General features: G+C 37.4%; 1 protein-coding gene across 1 annotated transcript in view; it reads right to left on the bottom strand.

Moving 5' to 3' along the window:
- Positions 1 to 1,172: 1,172 nt before the first annotated feature.
- LOC145997633 (uncharacterized) overlaps positions 1,173 to 20,476 on the bottom strand; it is a 55,721-nt gene continuing 36,417 nt past the window's right edge. The window contains exons 7-9 of the mRNA XM_083134628.1: positions 14,643 to 14,741; positions 6,730 to 6,937; positions 1,173 to 5,021 (exon numbers count right to left, since the gene is read on the bottom strand). Coding sequence (XP_082990754.1) covers positions 4,795 to 5,021; positions 6,730 to 6,937; positions 14,643 to 14,741 — 534 coding nt within the window. The 3' untranslated portion in view covers positions 1,173 to 4,794. The remainder of the gene's footprint in view (positions 5,022 to 6,729; positions 6,938 to 14,642; positions 14,742 to 20,476) is intronic.

Here is a 20,476-nt window from a genome sequence, read left to right as displayed (position 1 = left end):
ACAAAGAAAACAGTGATGGACAATTTGCATACTATTACTTGCCATTGGTTGCAAAAGGCATTTGAATCCTGGAATAGTGATTTCACCTAATAGAAAAATGTGCAAAAACCATCCTTGTCACTAAATTTCACCATACTTGGCATTACAGTTTCAAAGATTTAAAAAAAAAAAAAAAAAAAAAAAAACATACTGTAATCTCAAAAGCTCTATATTCATTTTTCAGATTATCAAACAACACATTTACTGATGAAATGACCTTTTATGTATCACTGAAATTTTTATTTTCATATATAAATTTACATTCAATAAATATTACAAAGCACCTTCAGTGTTATTTGCATTGTTTCTCCTCTTAAGTATAGAAATACCTATATTGAAAGTATAAAAAAGTTCACTGCTTGCATTTATTAACACCAAGCCACGGTAGAATCAATTAATTCAGTTGGTATTATATTAAGTTTCATGTTTATGCATTTTTTTTAAACTTTAAATGCATAATACCACAAACCAGTTACAAGGAACATTCTGAAAGGCCTACAGTGTGAAATTAGTATTTGAAATGTAACACATATGTTTGCCTGTGTTGTGCATGATCTGATCAACTTTTGTGTTGAAGGTGAAGATTTGATTGTAGGACATGATAGACGGAGTTCGTTGAATTCTGGGAATTGTGTGTATTTTTGACATCCTGAATTTTCTTCACAGATGAAAAATTACCATAAAACTTCAAAATGCACCTTTTAGGAGATCTCTAGCTTCATTGAAGACATTATATTACTATTTTTTGATATTATCAGGGGTGAAGGGATAAAAAAAATGGGGGTGGGAGAAAAATTACTATTTGCTGTTTCGTTAAGTTATAATTTAACATTGTATGAAGGTTTGTAATTTATTAAATTGGGGTTTCAAGGGAACGGGTGATTAAACTTTGAAAATGGTGATTAACATTTGAGCTTACAATAGCCAAATATAGTTTGAGAGAGAATGAATGGTCCATAGCTTGCAGAGGGGCTATTCTAGCGTTGTCAAAATAACTGTTCTGCGCTGTGAATGGCGGCCAGAAGGTAAGTTACCTTGATTCTGGTGTAGTTATTGCTGGTTCTCAATATTTTAAGAGCGGGAGGAATCCATAACTATTAATGTTTAGTGTAAAATGTTAATTCATATTATAATTATTTTTTTTTGCTTGGAATTTATGTAGTTCATAGAGTACACACACCTGTAGGACCACAATGCAATGGATGCTCCATTCCAGGTGATCTTTTGCAAGAAATGTACATTGCCATTCAAGGCCAATAATTCATGATGATACAGTGGAACTCCTATTTTGCGTTTTTCCTGCATTATACAGAACATTCAATCTTGATTATCGCAGCATAGCAAAATTTTCCCTGATTGTACACTTTCCTGTATTTAATTCTTTCAACTTGGTCCCCTGAAAAACTCCCAACTCGAGGTTTCACTGCATTTATTTTTAGATTCCTTTTCAAGATTACAGTTTTTTGACCTCCAATATCCATCCATTTCTTGCCTCTTCAAATTGGTCGAGGTGGGTATTATTACCAGAGATTTATAATTTGTTCAAGATTTGTACTCTGACAGAATAATCAGTATTGGATGTACAATTTAAAGTGGGATCTAAACCAGCGCCTCCACCAGGAATCAAACCCAGGACCCCTTGACAAAGTGACAGTGCCATTGGCAAGGCCCATTAGGTGGGAATTGCGGGGCAGGTGTCCTCAATTGTCCTCATAATACCGAAAACACTGAATTGTTTTTCATATTTTAAAAAAAATTCTGCTGCTTTTTGTGACACTTCTGGCTAATGACAATGATAATAAATGTTGATTAGATGAAATTGATGAAGGGACTCGAAGAAATACCCAGCTGAGATGAATCACTCGATATGCACAGGCAGAATAGTGCTGAAATTTTTCTTACGAGTGTTAGCAACATGCAGACACACACTTGTCCCCACGTTTCTATTGTGGAGACATTTGTGTCTATTATACAGGGTGATTCATAATTCCCTCACACACAAATAACGTCATAATTTGCTACATTGTCACACGTGTAACACATTTTTGTTAGTGCTTTTAATGTATTAAGCCTATGCCATCATACTCAGGCTTTTTCATTTGTTAGCAGACACCACAAAGTACTTCATAATTCTATATAAGTTCATTATGAATATTTTAATCCAATATCATGTCTAGAACGTTAAATTTTGTATGCAAAATGATGCACACGTAATGCTGGAATGTGCCAATAATTGAAAAGAAAAGTCTAAGAAAAGGATGGATCCAAATTAGAAGGAAGGGCCAGTTAAGATCTGTTCCATTATGCATTATGTTTGTACTTTTCTCATTTCACATCACCTTTCTATCACTTTGGTTAATCACTAGATTGAAAGTACCTTCTATGCCCCCCCCCCCCCCCCCCTTGAGCACACTGATGAGAAAAAATTATGATAACATGAAATGATGAGACACAAATACACATCCATGATGTTCATCATGGAAATTGTTGACACCCACCAAACGAAACCAAGAGGATGATACTTCGTGGCCTATTACATACTCATTCTACCACGATCACTAGGGTGTAGATAATTATTTACTAAAAAACTGTACCGTATGTACATATAAATGTATTTAAAAAATCCAAAAGTATGCATTCAAAAAGTAAGAAATACGTAACATCAAAAACATTACGTACATTTTTTTTCAGCTAGAAATGCAGGTTCGATTAGGACTCGAACCCAGGTCTCTGGCTTACCATGCCATTGGTATATAACTGAGAGCCGGCAGCCCAGTGGTAGAGCAATGGCATGGTATGCCAGAGACCTGGGTTCGAGTCCTGGTCGAGCCTGCATTTTTCGCTGAAAAAATTTCTACATAGTACATCTCCTGTGTGTGCTTCAATCAAAAACATTGTATTACCAGCATTTGCCTTTTTTTTTTTTTAAAACAACTTCCTCCTCAAGCCAGGCAAACCAACAGAAACACGATATTTAACATATTTTACATATTTCTATTGCTTTTCCAATACATGATCCTTGTAACAGATGTAACAAATGTGTCAAATTCTTTAAATATGAAACTTCTCCTGTAATGGCATGACAGGACTTTGTATTGACTAAATGATATTTTTCCTTTGCACGAAGTAATGATGCATATTTAAACTTGCATAAATCTGTCGTGTTCTCAAGTTTTCAAGGCATTGAAACTATTGCCTCCACTTGGCAGTCTCCTGATAGCTAAAACTGTACCTGGGTTTTTCTCCAAACAAACATATTTGTCTTCATTGCATTCCAAACTGATCCTTTCACACTTTCCAGAGAAGCAAATGTTGGACAATTTCAAGACTGGCTGTTCTGAGCCATACATTCCATTGTGTATAATGAAAATGTCAGGAAATATTTGTACTTTAAAATGCCTGTTTTTAGACTGATTTTGGCACGAAATTTCACTGATTTGATCTAAAAATGTCACCAGAAAAGAACAATGTGTAATTACATAATTATCTTGGCCCTATTGATCACACTGAAAAAAAATATCAACCTCTTGATTTTGTCTGGTGGCAAGTTACATTAATTTTTGATAGTTAAAATTCTGTCATTTTGTTATTTTTATGGGTCTTTTTTTCCTTCAAAAACAAGACACATGTCCATATATTGAAACAGTTTTTACATTGGTGCTTAACATGAACAGAATTATAAATCAATAAATTTAAAATGAACAGAATATACTTGTGTCAAATCAAATGAAAAATTATAACATTCTTTTCCTTCTTTAACATATTCATAAGCACAAAGATTGTGTAATTCCGAAAATTGTCAACTTCGTAGTGTCATATAGCTGGTATAGAAAGTATCTTAAGTTCCATGCCAAGACTTGCAACCACAATTCATTTCCAAACAGAAACTTTGTAATAAATGTTCAGTTTTAGAAATCTAATCAGGAAGGTCCATTTTAAAGGAATTTTCCAAGTTAACAATACATTAAAATGCCAACGCAACATAAAACTTAAGCTCCTTTCATAACAACAACAAATGAAACAGTCTACAGCCACATTCACATAAATCACATACGTACATGCTCCGCTGCAATCATGTCTTTGTAAACAATAAATTGATCCACATATCCATCCCATATCTAAAGAAACTTTACGTCTGAAGCATGTGTTGCACAAAAACACCATATATGTTACATTTCAATTACAAAATTCCACGAGATCACAAACCATTGCTCTAAGTAGAAAATGTACATTTAACAGTAAAATTCTCACCAATCATATGATTATCGTGATAGGTAATAAAATGTATTACTGGTTACGTAACGACATAAGGAATTATTCATTGTTTACTTTCCAAATGTTATCTAGCCTTGAAATAACCACTGGACAAATATAAACATAAGTTCAATCAACAGTGTGTGGCCACCTGCTTTTCTATTGTCAAATTATTATTATTATTATTTTATACTTATATTTAAGAACACTTCACTTGAGGTAATATTGATGCTACAAGAGCATCATTTTTCCTTTATATTGTTTAACTATTATTACATATTGTTCAATATATTTCAAATAAATTACAGAATCTGGAACTGAAATTCGATTTAAATATGAATGATGATTGGTTATAATGGCCAACAAATTATCTTACCGTTTTTATTATAATTATTTTTTTTACGATTGATTCCCAAGGTCTTTTTACCTCGCATCCAAAGGACACTTACATTTGAAACCATCCAAATAACAATGCAGATAATATAACCCAGTTCAATATTGTCATGATGCTATTTCAAAATCTAATGCAATATTCATAAGACTTGGTAACACTCGGAGGCTGCATATCTTTTGGTTAAGTGCATGTGTAAGATCTTTGGCATTATCCAAACTGTTTTGCAACAGGGATTCTCTCGATTTCAGCTCCAGCAATTGTTTTGTAAGTTGAATGTTCTTGGCTCGCATTTCTTCCAGTCTCTTGTTCAATATTTTCACCTCTTCTTCTCTTTCTGTAAGTACAAAACACACAATTTCTAGAATACCGTATTTACGCATGTACGAGGGCTATTTATTTTAATTAAGGTTCGTTTTGCAATAAAAATGAAGTAAGTAAATGTTTTTGTTTTTTTAAAAAAATATTTTCTGAATTTACATAATTTTTCTGCATAATTTCCTTGCCGGTTTAAACATTTATTGTAACGAACTAAGAGTTTTTGGATCCCCTCCTCATAGGTATCTGCCACCTATGATGATAGCCAGTTACTCATGGTCGTTTTCACTTCTTCATCAGTGTCTAAATGCTTGCTGCCCAGGAAGGTCTTCAGATGGCGGAAGAAGTGGTAGTTGCTAGATGCAAGGTCTGGACTGTACAGTGGATGATCGAATACCTCCCAGCCAAAAGATTCTATCAGATCTTGCGTTTGAGCCGCAGCATGTGGCCTTGCATTGTCATGAATCAGTACAACACCTGCTGACAGCTTTGACCGGCGATGATGTGTTGACCATCCTCCATAAAGTCTAGACCTTGCACCTAGAGACTACCACCTCTTCCGCCATCTGAAGAATCCCTTGGCGGCAAGTGTTTACACTGATGAAGAAGTGAAAACGACCGTGAGTAATTGGCTATCATCATAGGCGGCAGAGTTCTATGAGGAGGGTATCCAAAAACTCGTAGTTCGTTACGATAAATGTTTAAACCGGCAAGGAAATTATGTAGTAAAATAGAGAAGTGTATGTAAATTCAGAAAATAAATGTAGTATTTTTTAAAAACATTTACTTACTTCGTTTTTATTGCAAAACTGACCTTACTTAAAAAATAACCCTCGTATGATGCACATGTGAGTATAATGCGCAGCCTGGTCTTTGATGCGGAAAAGCAAAAAACAAATATCATATATAATGCACAGTACCATTCAGGTTGAAGAAATGACTTTCTTAGTTGTAGGTTGTAAAGCTGTTGCTATGATGATCAAGAGTGAATTACATCATACCCATTTGACTAACTTGTTGCTATATGGGCCAAAATGAGAATATCATTTTGTGTATACAATGAGTCACCAAACCATGCCACCTCCCCCCCCCCCCCCCACTTCCACTGTGTTCAGTATCACAAAGCTTTCACTTCTGCAACCACCTTGTTTACTCTTTAATAGAAGAAGGAGATTAAAGTTATGTTACAGATTTGGAGCACTTAGGTTTTCTCTTATTTCTCGCCCGATAAATACTGCTGATACACATCCCATGTGACTGGAGGTGAATGCTCGAATTCTGACAGAACGGTGTGGAGTTGCTTCTTTTCTCGGTGTTGCAAAACATTCCGTTACAAGGTGAAAAATCATGGAAAATGGCCATTGCACTTTTATAGCGTATTTTTGAAAATTATTATTACTAAAGAAAACTAAATCAATAAATAAATACGTAATTTAGAGTTTATTTACGGACATGACACTTTCTGAAGTTTCAATTATCGTGCAAATTATGCAAATCATGGAAAACTGATTAATTCTGTTGCAAATATGAGTTCTTTCCAGGGAACATTCACGAATGAATAAATTACATTTGCGTAAATATGAAATAATATTCACAGTGATTTGCCACGTCTTTTACAACCATGTACCCAAATTACCTTTTTGTCCTTCTGTTAACATTATCACACCCATAGAATGGAAACAGAGCAAACGGTTAAAATATTCTCCAAAAGTGTGACCAAGGCTTACCTGAATACGCAGTCAAGAGGTGGGTGACTGCATCAGACACATTGGATGGTTCACAACGAAAATCATCCTTGTTTCTGGTAGATAAGGAACAGAAACCTGGAGGACCATCAAGGCTTGATTCATCCAGCGAAGTAGACATGGACTGGAAACCACTGCTGTGTCCGTCTTGATCTGCAAGGCTCTGCTTTTGGAAATCACCTGCAATTGACTGTAATATACACTTATATTAACACTCGTAACAAGGGTTCTGAAGTTGATGACCTAGAAGTAATTTTTGCTCTTAAAATGAAAGGTTTTTTTTTCATACACAGTCTGCCAATTAAGTAATGAGACTGGTTTTGTGTTGTACGTGTGTGTGTACTCTCTGTGAAATAACATGTTCATGGTGTAGTGTGGTCCATAGTCTGAAGTATGCTGCCATGTCATGAGGGAAGTGCATCATGTAATCAGCGAGCAGATGTCGTTTCAATCATTGGCCAACGGTGCCAATTGCTGTATTGATGTCGGTGGGATATACTCTGAGTAATAAACAGTCAATGTTCAAATATTTTGTTTCTGTTTCATTTCATAACGACTGTCTCATTATTTAATTGTCGGACTGTGTAAATTACAAGTAGTTAAATAATTTGATAAAACCTGCTGATTTGTGGTTTAAATTATCTCATGTGTTTTTCCTTCAAGATTACACAAAATACATCACAATGCTTTTCTGTATAAATCATTCACCTCCCTTCAGAGTGGGCCTTGAATGATACAGTAATTGGTCAGCATCTGAAACACAGCTGTGTTTTGTGCGCAAGGATTATATATATATTTTTTTTACGTTGTGATCAATTTTGCTTTAAAAGCACTGATTACAGCAACAATACAGGTCAGCATGGGGACATCAAAGTAGGCTTCACTCAAAGTATCTTAAGTTGCTGGAGGAGAAATAAATTTACCAGTTACCGTACATTTCTGAATCCAAGACGAGATTTTTTGCCGCAATTGAGTGCCCAGAAGTACGAAGTTGTCTTGCTTTTGTGGCATATGATGTGGAGTTTTTTTTCTTTTCTTTACTGAACAGAACCAGAAGCTTCCATTAAGCTCTAACTCTACCCTCTGCCACGCCTACGTATACATATCTGTATCTGACTAAGGGATGTCTGTATCTGATTTGATTTTTTGTGTACCGGTACTTTTATTGTCTCCTTGAGTTACTTGTAATAAGGTAAACATTTGTAAGTTTTGAAAATAGTTTTTCTGTAATCCCTTGTTGAAAATGGGGTCAACTTGGATTCAGAGTCATCTTGCATTCAGAGATATACGGTAATTATTTAATCCATTGTCCTTTCATCAATTTAATCTTGTCAGCATTGATGCAAGGTGCGACAATGAATTGTACAATTTTGCAACACTGGATATAGCTAGTTGTTGGGTCAGAGGTAACACGTGACTACCGCTACCTTGCAGCCCCTGCTTTACCATTCACTTACGGTGGATTCGTGAAATGGGCACAGCACGCATTTGCTGTAAAACCATATTACAAAAACGATAAGTACATGTTCGCGCAGCACGCATTGCGGAAACATTTTAATATACCATGTCGTAATCTGGTGCTTTTTGCCCATGTCATCAAAATATGGATTAAAAACTTCGAGGAAACTGGTCCTAAAGATGAGATCCGGTGGCTAAAATTTGTGTGATTTTGTAATGTGATGTGTAACCTACCTAAAAGACAGCAGCACTTAATTATTGTTTTTGTAATATGCTTTTGCAGTGAATGCATGCTGGGCATTGTTCCAAGACTCCGCCATAACTGAATGATAAAACAGGGGCTTGAAGATAGCAGTAGTCACAGGTTACCTTGCATCAAGTACAGGGTAGATACTCTAGCACCATGATAAAATTCAAGTATAATTCCCGGTTTTCAAGGCAAACTTTCCAAAAATTCACGAGTACAAGCAGATGTTTTCTCCATTTCAACATTACTTATCACCGCCTCTCACCCCTCCCCCCACCCGAATATATTAACCCTGTGTTGGTCGTGCATGGTCTCTCGTTCCAGGTGTGTCTAGCTGAGTTTCTAACCTTCCTCTTTTACACCACAATTTTGTTTCCAGCCACTAGGGAGGGTTTGTTGAAGCCACTTGCTATCTGAGTCCATGCGCGGCTATAGGCGTACCTAGTTTTCACTGAAAATCCGATATGCCGTTCCATGCCCGATTAACGAAGAGTACCTTTTTATAATTTTATATAATCTCAGTTGTTGAAAGAAAAAATCTAATCATAATAATTGAAGATTTGGTGCTTTAGACCATTAATTTGACACTTTTTAAAAACCCAGTCTCTGAGACCATGCACGACAATCGACATAACGTTTCTCGCAATGACGGGTTAACAATATAAAGGGTCTGTGCAATTCCAATTTATACACAATTCTAATTCATTTCAATTAAACTGCAATTACAATTATAGGCCCTTTCCCATCTTTTACCCCCCCCCCCTGCTCTGACAAATCTTTCTGCAGGCGATGGGAAAGGGATTATATATCAGGCTTGCATGCTACTATACCCCCCGGACTGAACCTAGCCAATTAGTAACCCTTTCCTCTCCTCCCCGAAACTACCCACCCACCTTACAGTAAACACTGGTTAAAGTACTTTTTGTTACCTATCCACTGTTTCTGGCAACACTGATCGTAGAGACACTACGGTCAGTATTCTGTGCCTCTACTCCATGTGACGCTGATCTTTCTTTCTTCTACCTTGAAAATGCGACTCAGATCGCGAAATATAGAATTATTTCTCTTCGTGTGGTAAGTGTTTACTGCCTCCTTCATCATTTGTATTTATCCGCCCTTCTGGCACCTTTTCTGATCCTATTCCTGTATATAGAGGCTGATTGGTAATTCAACCTATTCCTGGAAAGGGGTAATACTAGAGCACATTTGCAACAAATTTGACCCTATGCACCGGGGGTCGGAAATCAATGGGTTTCTAATTATTGCAGTTTGTAGATTTTCGTGACATATTCCAACTTGCGACCAAAAAACTACTACACACTGGGTGCATAATCAACATGTTGCTAACACCTGACGAATGAGTGACTACTGGGAAAAAAATTCATTGGAGCACACGTCATGAAGAAATTTGGAAATTATCCTTTAAATCGAAGAGGATTACCCAAAAAAAATGGTAACACACTTAGCGTAAAAAATTACAGAAAAAACTTCCTCGTTTCATAAGCTCTCCAAAAATATACAAATGTTATCAACTGGCAGACGGGTGTTGGGAGAAAAATCTGAATAAAAAGCAGAGAAGGCACGTTATAAACCCCCATCATCTGACAAGAATTCTGTGGACGGACAAATCCAAATTCGACTGTGATGGTATTATGAATTTTCATAATGCGCATTTTTGGTCCCCTAATGGTCATAACCCCAGAAAATCTAAAGAAAAGGCTCACCAGAGAAAATTCTCGCTAAATGAGAATCATCCACAATCATGAGATCGGGTCATTCTATCTGCCACAACATTATTTTCCTGTAGTTTACGGTTATTACAAGCATAAGAAAACAGTTTTCCTTTGTGACGTTTCAGGAGAACACACGCTCCTTTCATCAGACATTTATTTTCATTTTGACTAAAGATACAGTTATAACAATGGTTAGTAATTTTTTAAACAAAAAGAATCCATTATACATATAATGGATGTTGTCAATGTTACATTGTTGTAATATAGCAACTTAACTGTGAAATGACAAATATAAACTGTCAACTCATATCATCGAAGAGAAGCATTTGATTAAAAAGAGAAGGGTTTTAAAAAGATTAACGGGAAACACAGAGTTGAATGTCTGGGAAGCTTCGTTCATTGCAGAAGAACACTGGAATAAATTAAATAATGAAAATGGTAACAGTATGGAGTTTTCTTTTTCACAAATGGAGTAAGCCACCATCTTTAAAATTTAATGTAACAGAAAACATCAAGAGACTTTGTGAAAACAATGATGAATTTGGGATTCATAATTTTTAAAAAATCTGAAATAAAAATAAAACAGACTGCTTTTTCACAGTTAAGTTGCTATATTACAACAATGTAACATTGACAACATCCATTATATAATGGATTCTTTTTGTTTAAAAAATTACTAACCATTGTTATAACTGTATCTTTAGTCAAAATGAAAATAAATGTCTGATGAAAGGAGCATGTGTTCTCCTGAAACGTCACAAAGAAAAACTGTTTTCTTATGCTTGTAATAAATGTAAACTACAGGAAAATAATTCTATAATGCAAGCAATGCGTACATACAAGAGAAACTAAACGGCATTACCTACAAAAACTAAGGGAAGAATTGACGATGCTGCTGGAGGATGTGCCGCTCGCCACAAAAAGGGATATGATTTACCAACATGATGGCTACCCAGCCCACTATTTCTGGGGTGTGCGACAGTGGCTGGACGACAATTATCCCATGTGATGGAGTGGTCAAGGCAGCCCGACCCCCTGGCCGGCGAGGAATCCGGATTTGACGCAATGCGACTTTCACATTTGGGGTCACATGAAAGAGTTAGTCTATAGTACACCAGTAGATTCCCAAGAAGAGTTGAGAGAGAGAATTGTGACAGCCGCCCAATACATAAGAGACTGAGTGTCAATCCGAGTGACTGTGTCTGAAGTACGCCGCAGGCTTCGTGCTTGCAAATGTAACCGGGGGAGGCAATTTGAACAGGATTTGTAGTTTTCGTAACAGTTAATTCTGACAACCTGGAATCATTAGAATGGTAAATAACATTATTACTTCACTCATTTCCGTTCCAACAACTTCTTTTCACTTTACAAAGAGGTCTACAACGTGCCTTGTCTGCTTTTTAATCAGATTTTTCTCCCAACCCGTGTGCCAGAACATTGTACTGTATATTTTTGGAGAGCTTATGAAACGAGGAAGTTTTTTCCGTAATTTTTACTCTAAGTGTGTTACAATTTTTTTTAGTAATCCTCTTCGATTTAAACGATAATTTCCAAATTTCTTCATGACGTGTGCTCCAATAACTGTTTCTTTCTGTGGGTATGGAAATTTTGGGCATGAATTTTTTCCCTAGTAGTCACTCATTCGTCAGTTGTTAGCAACATGTCGATTATGTGCCCAGGGTGTAATAGTTTTTTTCAGAATTAGTAGTTTTTGGTCTCGAGTCGGAATATGTCACGAAAATTTACAAACTGCAATAACTCGAAACCCCCGGTGCATAGGGTCAAATTTGTTGCAAATGTGCTCTAGTATTACCCCTTTCCAGGAATAGGTCGAATTACCAATCACCCTGTATATATAAAAATCAAAGAAGGTAAAAGGAAACACTCACCGGACAGTAGAAAAATTCAAAATTTTCACTAATTTCATAGCATCATCGGTGTGAGGAGAAATAGACGGAACCGGAAGTTGGGGCCCTGCAGAGTTGCCAGGTCCCCATCGAAGAAGAAGTGGTGCGTAGAACGAAAAAAAACACTGTTTTGTCACCAGGCTCGTCATAAACTGTGAGTGTGTAGGATGACTTGGGAGGGGGGGCGGGAGGGTGGGTGAGGGTTGGGCATTAAGGCTCATCGTAAACTGTGTGTAGGATGAGTTGGGAGGGGGGGCGGGAGGGGGGGTGAGGGTTGGGCATTACTGGGTGGCCTTGTTCAGGCCAGGTGGAGTGGTTGCACTCATGGCCGATATATAGGCCCTCTCCCATCTTTTGCGAACAGAGGTGTTGGCTGGTTGGGGTAGGAGATGGATGATCGCTACCCGGAAGCAGTCGTTGAAACTGATGTTGTGGTGGTTGGTGTGGACGGCGACAGTGAAGTCCAGGTTGTGGGTGGAGGAGCGGTGGTTATTGATGCGGAGGTTGAGGGCCGTTGATGTTTCCCCCAGGTAAAAATCACCACAGATGTTGCAGGTGAGGATGTAGATAAGGTTTGAGGCATGGCAGGTCCATTTGGGATGGAGGGTAAATTTGCCAGTGGCCGTGTGCACCTGGAGGGTGTGAGAAGTGATGAGGATGGGGTAGGTCTTGCACCTGGGGCGGTTGCATTTATGGGCAGGGGGGGTGTTGGATGTGTGGTGAAGGAGTGTTGTGGACCAGGATGTTTTGGAGGTTGGGGGGGCATTTGAAAACTACTCTGGGTTTGTCGGGAAATATGTTTTTGGTTTCGGGATCACTGTGGAGAATTGGGAGAAGAGTGTGCAGTGTGTGCCTGATTTTGTTGAGGTGGGGATGGTATTGGGTGATGAGCACAGGTGGGTTGGTGGCAGCAGGTTTCTTGGTGGTGGTGGTATGTGAGGCAGCTCGCGATATTTGCTTGGTGACCAGGATGGAGGGATATCCACGGTTAACCAGGGCCTGGTGTAGGCGGAGGTTATAATTCTGGCGGGAGGTGGGTGAAGTGTTCAGGCGCTGTCCCCTGAGGGCCAGAGAGAATGGAATGGCTTTTTTGGTGTGGAACGGGTGGGAGCTGGAGAAGTGTAGGTATTGCATGTGGTTGGTGGGTTTTATGTAGATGGAGGTAGTCAGGTGTCCTCCCTCGATGTGCACGTCCACATCCAGGAAGGTGATCTGGTTGGGGGAGTACGTCCAGGTGAATTTGAGGGAATGGAAGTGGTTAAGTTGGTCCAGGAAAGCTGACAAGGATGGTTCTCCATGTGTCCAGAGCATGAAGATGTCGTCAATGAAGCGGAGCCAGAGGAGGGGTTGGAGGGGTTGGGTAGCCAAAAACTCTTGCTCAAGTTTGCCCATGAAGAGGTTTGCATAGGATGGGGCCATTCTGGTACCCATGGCTGTACCTCGGATCTGTAGGAAATTTTGGTTTTCAAAGGTGAAGTTGTTACAAGTGAGGACAAGGTGGGCTAGGTGGGTCAGGAAGTTGGTGCTGGGGTTGTGAGGTTTGGGTCTGCTATTGAGATAGAATTCTATGGAGCGGAGGCCATGGGAGTGAGGTATGTTGGTGTAGAGGGAAGTGACATCAATGGTGGCAAGGATGGTGTTTGGGGGCAATGGTGGGAGGGTGCTGATTTTCTGTAGGAAGTGGTTGGTGTCACGGAGGTAGGAGGGCAGAGCTTTCACAAGAGGCTGGAGATGGGAGTCAACAAAAAGATGTATGTTAATATAGTTTATATTTGTCATTTCACATCAACAAACACAAGTCACACATGGTATGGAATATATTAATCTATGAACATTTTGTAAGAATTTTATACTCAAATTTACCTAATCAACTTGAAGATATCTTATCTGCAATAATCTTCCATCTATCTGCAAAGGACGCTAACAAACCAAACGGATTGAGAGAATTCTGTTTTATATTCCACGCAATTTCTTTTCTTTCCATCCTCAATAAAAATAAAAAAAATATATGTGAAAAACTTGCCTCAGAGCATTTGTAAATATGTATAAATTCAATGGGAATTGGATGAATAAAAATTTAAATTTTTCATGTCTACGGAGAAAAATTCAAGTAGAATTCACTCATAATTCTGGAGCCAATAATTCATGCAGAACAGTGAGTAGCCACCCTGAACTACCAATATTCAGTGTTGCAAAATCACCCAATACATTGCCTTACCCTGTACTTACATAATGATTGAAGTTGTTTCACATGTAATTATATTATTCTTGTGAGAGGCTGGGTACGTTTTAAAATATCCTTGTTATTTCAGCACAACGTTTCATAAGTTGTTGCTTGTTATCTTTTTGTTACAATGTCAATTCACTTCTGACCGGGATCTGAGTAGTGAGCTGTATGTCTGTTTTCAATCGTTATGCAAACAATAAAGTGAGGGGGACATTTACTTGTCTATCAGTGATTGTCTCAAGATTTTCACTTGGAGTTGAAAAAAAATTGTATATAAAATCACATCATGACATTTTAAAAAAGTGCTATTTGTTTTTAATTACCTGCAAATGCTGTCTTCCATACAGATGCTCCCTTTTGTTATGCAGAGAAACAAACCACTGATCACAGGTTCTGCAGTATAATTCTTCATTGTCTTCATCCTGGAAAGGGAACAGGCAAAATTTTAACATTTGAATCAATTTTGATTGTAACAAATGTATCCATAACATAAAACATTTGAAATAATTAAATGCAAAGCTATATTTCACCTCAAAGACTCATACCAGGGTGGCTACAGACAAGAAGAAATGAAATTCCCTGACTTTTCCAGGACAAAAATTTAGATTTTTCCCTGACAATTATAAACTAAATTAATGTTTTTGCAAATGGAAATAAGAATGTAAGACAGATTCAGGTATATTAAGTACCTATACTAGCTTCCACAAAATTGACTTCATTTCTCTAAGATGTGTATTCAAACTGCAACATAGTGAATTTGGAAAATTATTACTATTCACAAGCTAGGGAGGAATTAAGGGATTTTTTCATATGCAGCCAGTTTTTCAATACAATATTTGATTATTTTTAAAGTTACGACTAAATGAGATTAGAGTGAAGTGATTGATGCAAAAAGGAATTTGGTAATTTTTCAATCTCTTTAGCCTTTCTCGTTATTATATGTTGATATTTCCAATGAGGTTTGGAACCCTCTGCTTGCAAGAACCATGAGTGCAGACTCATTTTTCAATGCACAAACCTACTTCTCTTTTCTATGTAAAGCAAACAACTTAACTCTTGCATACAAGTGAAACAACTGAATCATAAAATACAAAGCGTCATATTTCCTTACATTATCAATGGGATTTCTCCTTCAGTACAAACATTCACAGTATATCCTAGTGAAGTACTGTGAAACTGCCAACATGCAGTTATACCATCATTATTGGCGAAAAGGGTATATATGTATAAAAAATTAAATGCAAATTTACGGAAGGTGAATCTATTGCGTAGAGTTCCAACATGAACGCGGGGATCTTAAATAGGGATGTAACTTGCCCCTCCCGATTATTTCTATTGATGGTAGAGACAGCCCTGAACGGGCCAGGTACAATTATCTAATTAACATTAAAATAAACTCATGATTCGGTTTAGACTGGAGTGAGCAATGCAAATGGCAGATAAGGGGTGTAGACTAGCTTACCCTGTTCGGTTTAGAAAATAGACCAATAGCTCCTGCTTCTCCGATGATTCCAAGTAAAAAGGCCTCGTGTCGCTCTCATGTGCACCTATTTAAACCCTCGCTTGGCCTCTTGTCACCTCTAGCCAAAGGCCAGTGTTCTTACCATTTCCTGTAAAAAGCTTATCCTACACATTTCTGAGCAGGAGCTCACAAGATCTGCCAGGGTCAATATTTCTTAACCGAACGGATATGCTACGACTGCATTGTAAAGCCGCCTGATTTAGCTAATGAAATATTAAAAGAGGAACACGCTGTTGGTAACAGCTTCCGAAAGTATATGTACGAGGGGCATCCAGAAAAAAAAGTTCCAATGTCACATGGAAGAAGCGCTAGTGGTCGGAGCGCAACATGCATATGCATGCAGGAAGAAGTGTCATGTGGCTGTAATCTGGTGCAGTAAACCACAGCCGTTTTAGGACAGTTCTAGGTTAAAGATGGCATCTCTCATACAGTGTCCCACCGACTGCAAGGTATGTGTGGTAATCAGACATTTGCATGCTCAGAATTCGGCATAGAGCCACCAGCAATGATGTTAGGTGTACAGACCAGACATCATGAGCGATAGTATGATCAGACGATGAAGGCCAATCCAATGTGCATGAACCCATACAGCTGAGTACAGGCAGGCTCTTTTACATCATTTCAAGTGAGAGATCTTGGACCACTTCCTGTACAGTCCTGGCCTTGCATGTACCCACTTTCATCTCTTTGTTCAGCTGAAGAGATTTCTGGCAGGACAAGGTTTTGACAGCAGCACTGCAGTACAGATAGTTCCAGTCTTTGTTGTCAGACACATATGCCATGGGCACACAAAATGTAGTGTCATGTTACGACCAATGCCTGAACAGTGGTGATTATGCCGAAAATTATATTAGGAGTCACTGTAACTATTGCTTTTAATTACTACTGATATTCTGCCTAATTGGTAGGGACCTTGATCTTTTTTTATTTATTTATTTTTACTATTCGGTGTTATTTCTCCCAAACTTCACATTTTAATTTTAGCACAATTTGTGGCAAATATACCTACAATTATACTTTCATGGTGTTTTTAAACTACTGTTTAAACATATAGGTCACGTGGTGTATGTATTTTCGTGACAGTTTGATATGTTGGATCCGATTTTTGAGGAAGTTATTTTCCATTATTTCTCACTCGACAAATGCCCATGTTATGATTCCCCTGTGGCAGTAGGTGAGCACTCGATCTTCACCAAAATTGCACAACTTAGCTCAGTGATTCAAAACACTTCTCGCGTGACAAATACTGATGATGGGGCTTCTGTGTGTACCCTGCTAATTTGCTCTGTGGTGCAAATTGTTCTGATAGTAGTTGAGAAAATCCTGAGAAATATTTAATTGAATGTGTCTGTTGGAATAATTCCACGTACAACACGAATTATAGTTTTCTAGGGGTGTGCAGGATAGAATCTTTTTGGTCGGGATGGGAATTTTTTTAAATCCCGGCATTTGGGATGTTCAAGCTCTGGAAATCTCGAATTCTAAATGTAATTTTCACCTTAAATGATCGTTTTTGCATTTCTGGAATAAAAACTAACAATTTCTGATAAGTTTCAGACACTTACAATGCAGAAAACATCGAGAAATAACAACTTTTTAAAATTATCATTCAGTATTTCCCGACTGCTCTGGATTCCGAAAAGTCTGGAAGTAATTTCCTGAGGTCGGAAGCGGGATGGAAAATTTTTTTTTCCAGATCCTGGTCCTAACTTTTCAGTATCCCGCACACCCCTATAGTTTTCTCATGGATAAAATGTGGGAAAGATTGTATGTTCTAGATACACAAATATGGCACATTTTGACATTTTGTATCTTTAAGCCTAAAAAAGACATGAATGTTGGATTTCGAGGCAAGCAATTTTTAAAATTAGCGAAAAATGCAAACAATTCACATTTAATGCCAAATTCTCATTATTTCACTATTTCAAACGGGGGAAAAATGTGTCCACACATCACTGCACATTCATAAACACTACTTTGCAGCAATTAACATTTTTCACTATTATCGCATTTTCAAAAAATCAAGGACCATACTAATTGGAACTTACTTTATGGATGCCCCTAGTATAAATCAGTAGATGAAAAGTAAAAATTCACCAGGTTTGGCTGAGAAACATCGATTGCAGAAGAAAATGATATGCTTTAAATATTGAATGATTCAAGTAATTATGATATTAAAATATTTACGTATTTATTATTATAATTTTATTTCATAACATTGGACATTCCACGAGTTTAAACAGACAGGACCAAAGGAGGGGGGGGGGAGCATGAATTGTAATACAAGTGTTGCAGAAAACTTTAGGTTGGGAGCATCATGCACTTGTCAAATTTATATGACGTTTACCCATGCAGATTTCCGTTTTATTTTTTCATGACATTATTAAACGAGATTTCTTGGATTCTTCTTGACATGGAATTAAAGTTTCATGTCATTGTAAGTGAATGTTAACCTGTGCAAAACCAGTATTACGCCTGGATGATGAAAGAAAACCTTCATACGCATTTCTACATTGAATAAGATTAAGTGAGCCAGAAGAGTAATAAAATTCCTGCAGCATATTTGCAGTGGTGCAACAGACTAAGGCTCAATTTTTGTTGGATGTTGCATTCGACAAACGTCGTAAACGGCAAAAAAATTTCATACTGGAACATCAAAGAAACATCGAATTCATGAGAGAGCAATGCATATGATTTTGTCGGATTTCGCAAAATGACAAGTATCAAACTGCTACGTTCGACAAAAATCGCATGCATATAAGGAGCCAAAAAGTTTGTTCAATGATATGTTGTACCACACCAGACAAATTTGGATGTACAAGGCTCTGTTTATGCATGGAATTTTTGTCAGATGTTGCAGTCCAAAGACATCCAACAGAAATCAATTCCATAAGAATGCCATGCATGTGATTTTTGTTGCACGTTGTAGTGAATATTTTGTAGAAGTTCAACATTAGTCAGAAGGCGATATCCGACAAAATAATCATATGCACCAATGGAGTCTAAATGTTCAAGCGACAAATGCGACATTAAAAAAAATACAGGGTTCCATAGTGCCCTTTTTGTTTCCACGTTCCTTCAGAATGTCTGACAAAATGCCATGCTACGATGCCCAACAAGTATCGGAGAGTGCCACAGTAGTAATGCTCCTCCTCCTCTTCCCTCCATCTGTTGACTGTTCTGTCCCCTTACTACTTCCATAGAGACAAGAAAAATTATAATTCAATGCATTTTCCACATGATATTTAGAGGCTTATCAAATTTTCCTGCCCCTCTGGAAATTTCTCTCTCTCCCTCCCCTCCCCCATCACTGGTTTCTGTTCTGGTCCTGTGGTTGTGTTGTGCATAAAAGGGACCCCGAGATTTAGCAACAAGATTTCCTGCTCCCATGCAGCGCTACATAACATCATCTTCTAAAGCAAACGACTGGCACATTCATTCCATGACAAAAGTCAACAAAGACAAAATTCCCTGACATGAAAAAAGTCAACAAAAACAAAATTCCCTGACATTTTTTGACCTCTCAAATTCCTTGACTTTTTCAGCTTTTCCAAGTCTGTCGCCACCCTGCATACGCAAGAATAATTTTCAATTTTTTGGAAATGAGAGACATGGAAGTACACACAGAGCTGATGTACTCAATTCTCGGCAAAATTTGTTTTCATTATTGTTGTATTAATTTCGGTGGCTATTGCCTCCATCCTCATTGAAGGTTGCTGCATTGTTTCAACATCAGCTCTCAACATATAAGAAAGTTTAAAACAAACTGTTATTCCTAATTTGCAATAAACAACTATGAATTTTAAGATCTTCATAATCATATTAATTTCCACTGGTCACCACGACAAATACGTATGGTATTTAACCTCAATCAGAATCTCCAAAGGAGCTTTTAGACTGAAGTGACAACAGACATTTTTCAGACTACACAAGCAACACTGCCACAAACGACATACCTTGGAATAGGCACTTGAAACCTCCAGTCTGTAGAAAACAGTCACTGTTGAGGTAACATGATGCTGTTGAGAAAACAGCCCAATACAAGTGATGTACAGCTTGTCAAGCCACTCCTATATGAAAAGTTGTATATATTTCTGAACTTTTGTTTCCATGTGACAACTGTCGCTTTTCATTTCAGTCTGAAAGCTCCTTTATAATTGGGATGAGACATATTTTGTAACATCTTGGATGCAATAACTGAATTTTTGTTTTGCAGCATTGTAATAAAACATGATCACAAGCCTTAAAATAACTGCAAATATAGACATCTATAAATTAAAAAAGAAAAATGCAAAATGAATTGACAATTGTTGTAGCAATGTAATGCAAGTTAAAAGTTTTTACATGAAATAAAAAATTGGCTGTTGAAGTTCACATTGTTCTAGAACAATAAAATAATGATTTCAGAAACAAATATTATGTCCCATTGTATGTGGGGCATTCTAGAATTACTTGTGTGACATTTTACACATAAAATGCAAGGTTCTAGACATGAGATTGGATTAAAAATATTCATAATGAACTGATTTCATAGAATTATGAATTACTTTGTGTTCTCTGCTAATGATTCAGTCTATGATGACAAAGGATGAATGCATGTAAAGCATAAACAAAAATGTGTTATGTGTGCGATGC

The sequence above is a fragment of the Lepisma saccharinum genome, chromosome 1 (assembly GCF_977018435.1).
Source record: "Lepisma saccharinum chromosome 1, izLepSacc3.1, whole genome shotgun sequence".
NCBI lineage: Eukaryota > Metazoa > Arthropoda > Insecta > Zygentoma > Lepismatidae > Lepisma > Lepisma saccharinum.
Note: the sequence above shows the minus strand (reverse complement) of the source record. Positions and strands in the feature narration are given on the sequence as shown.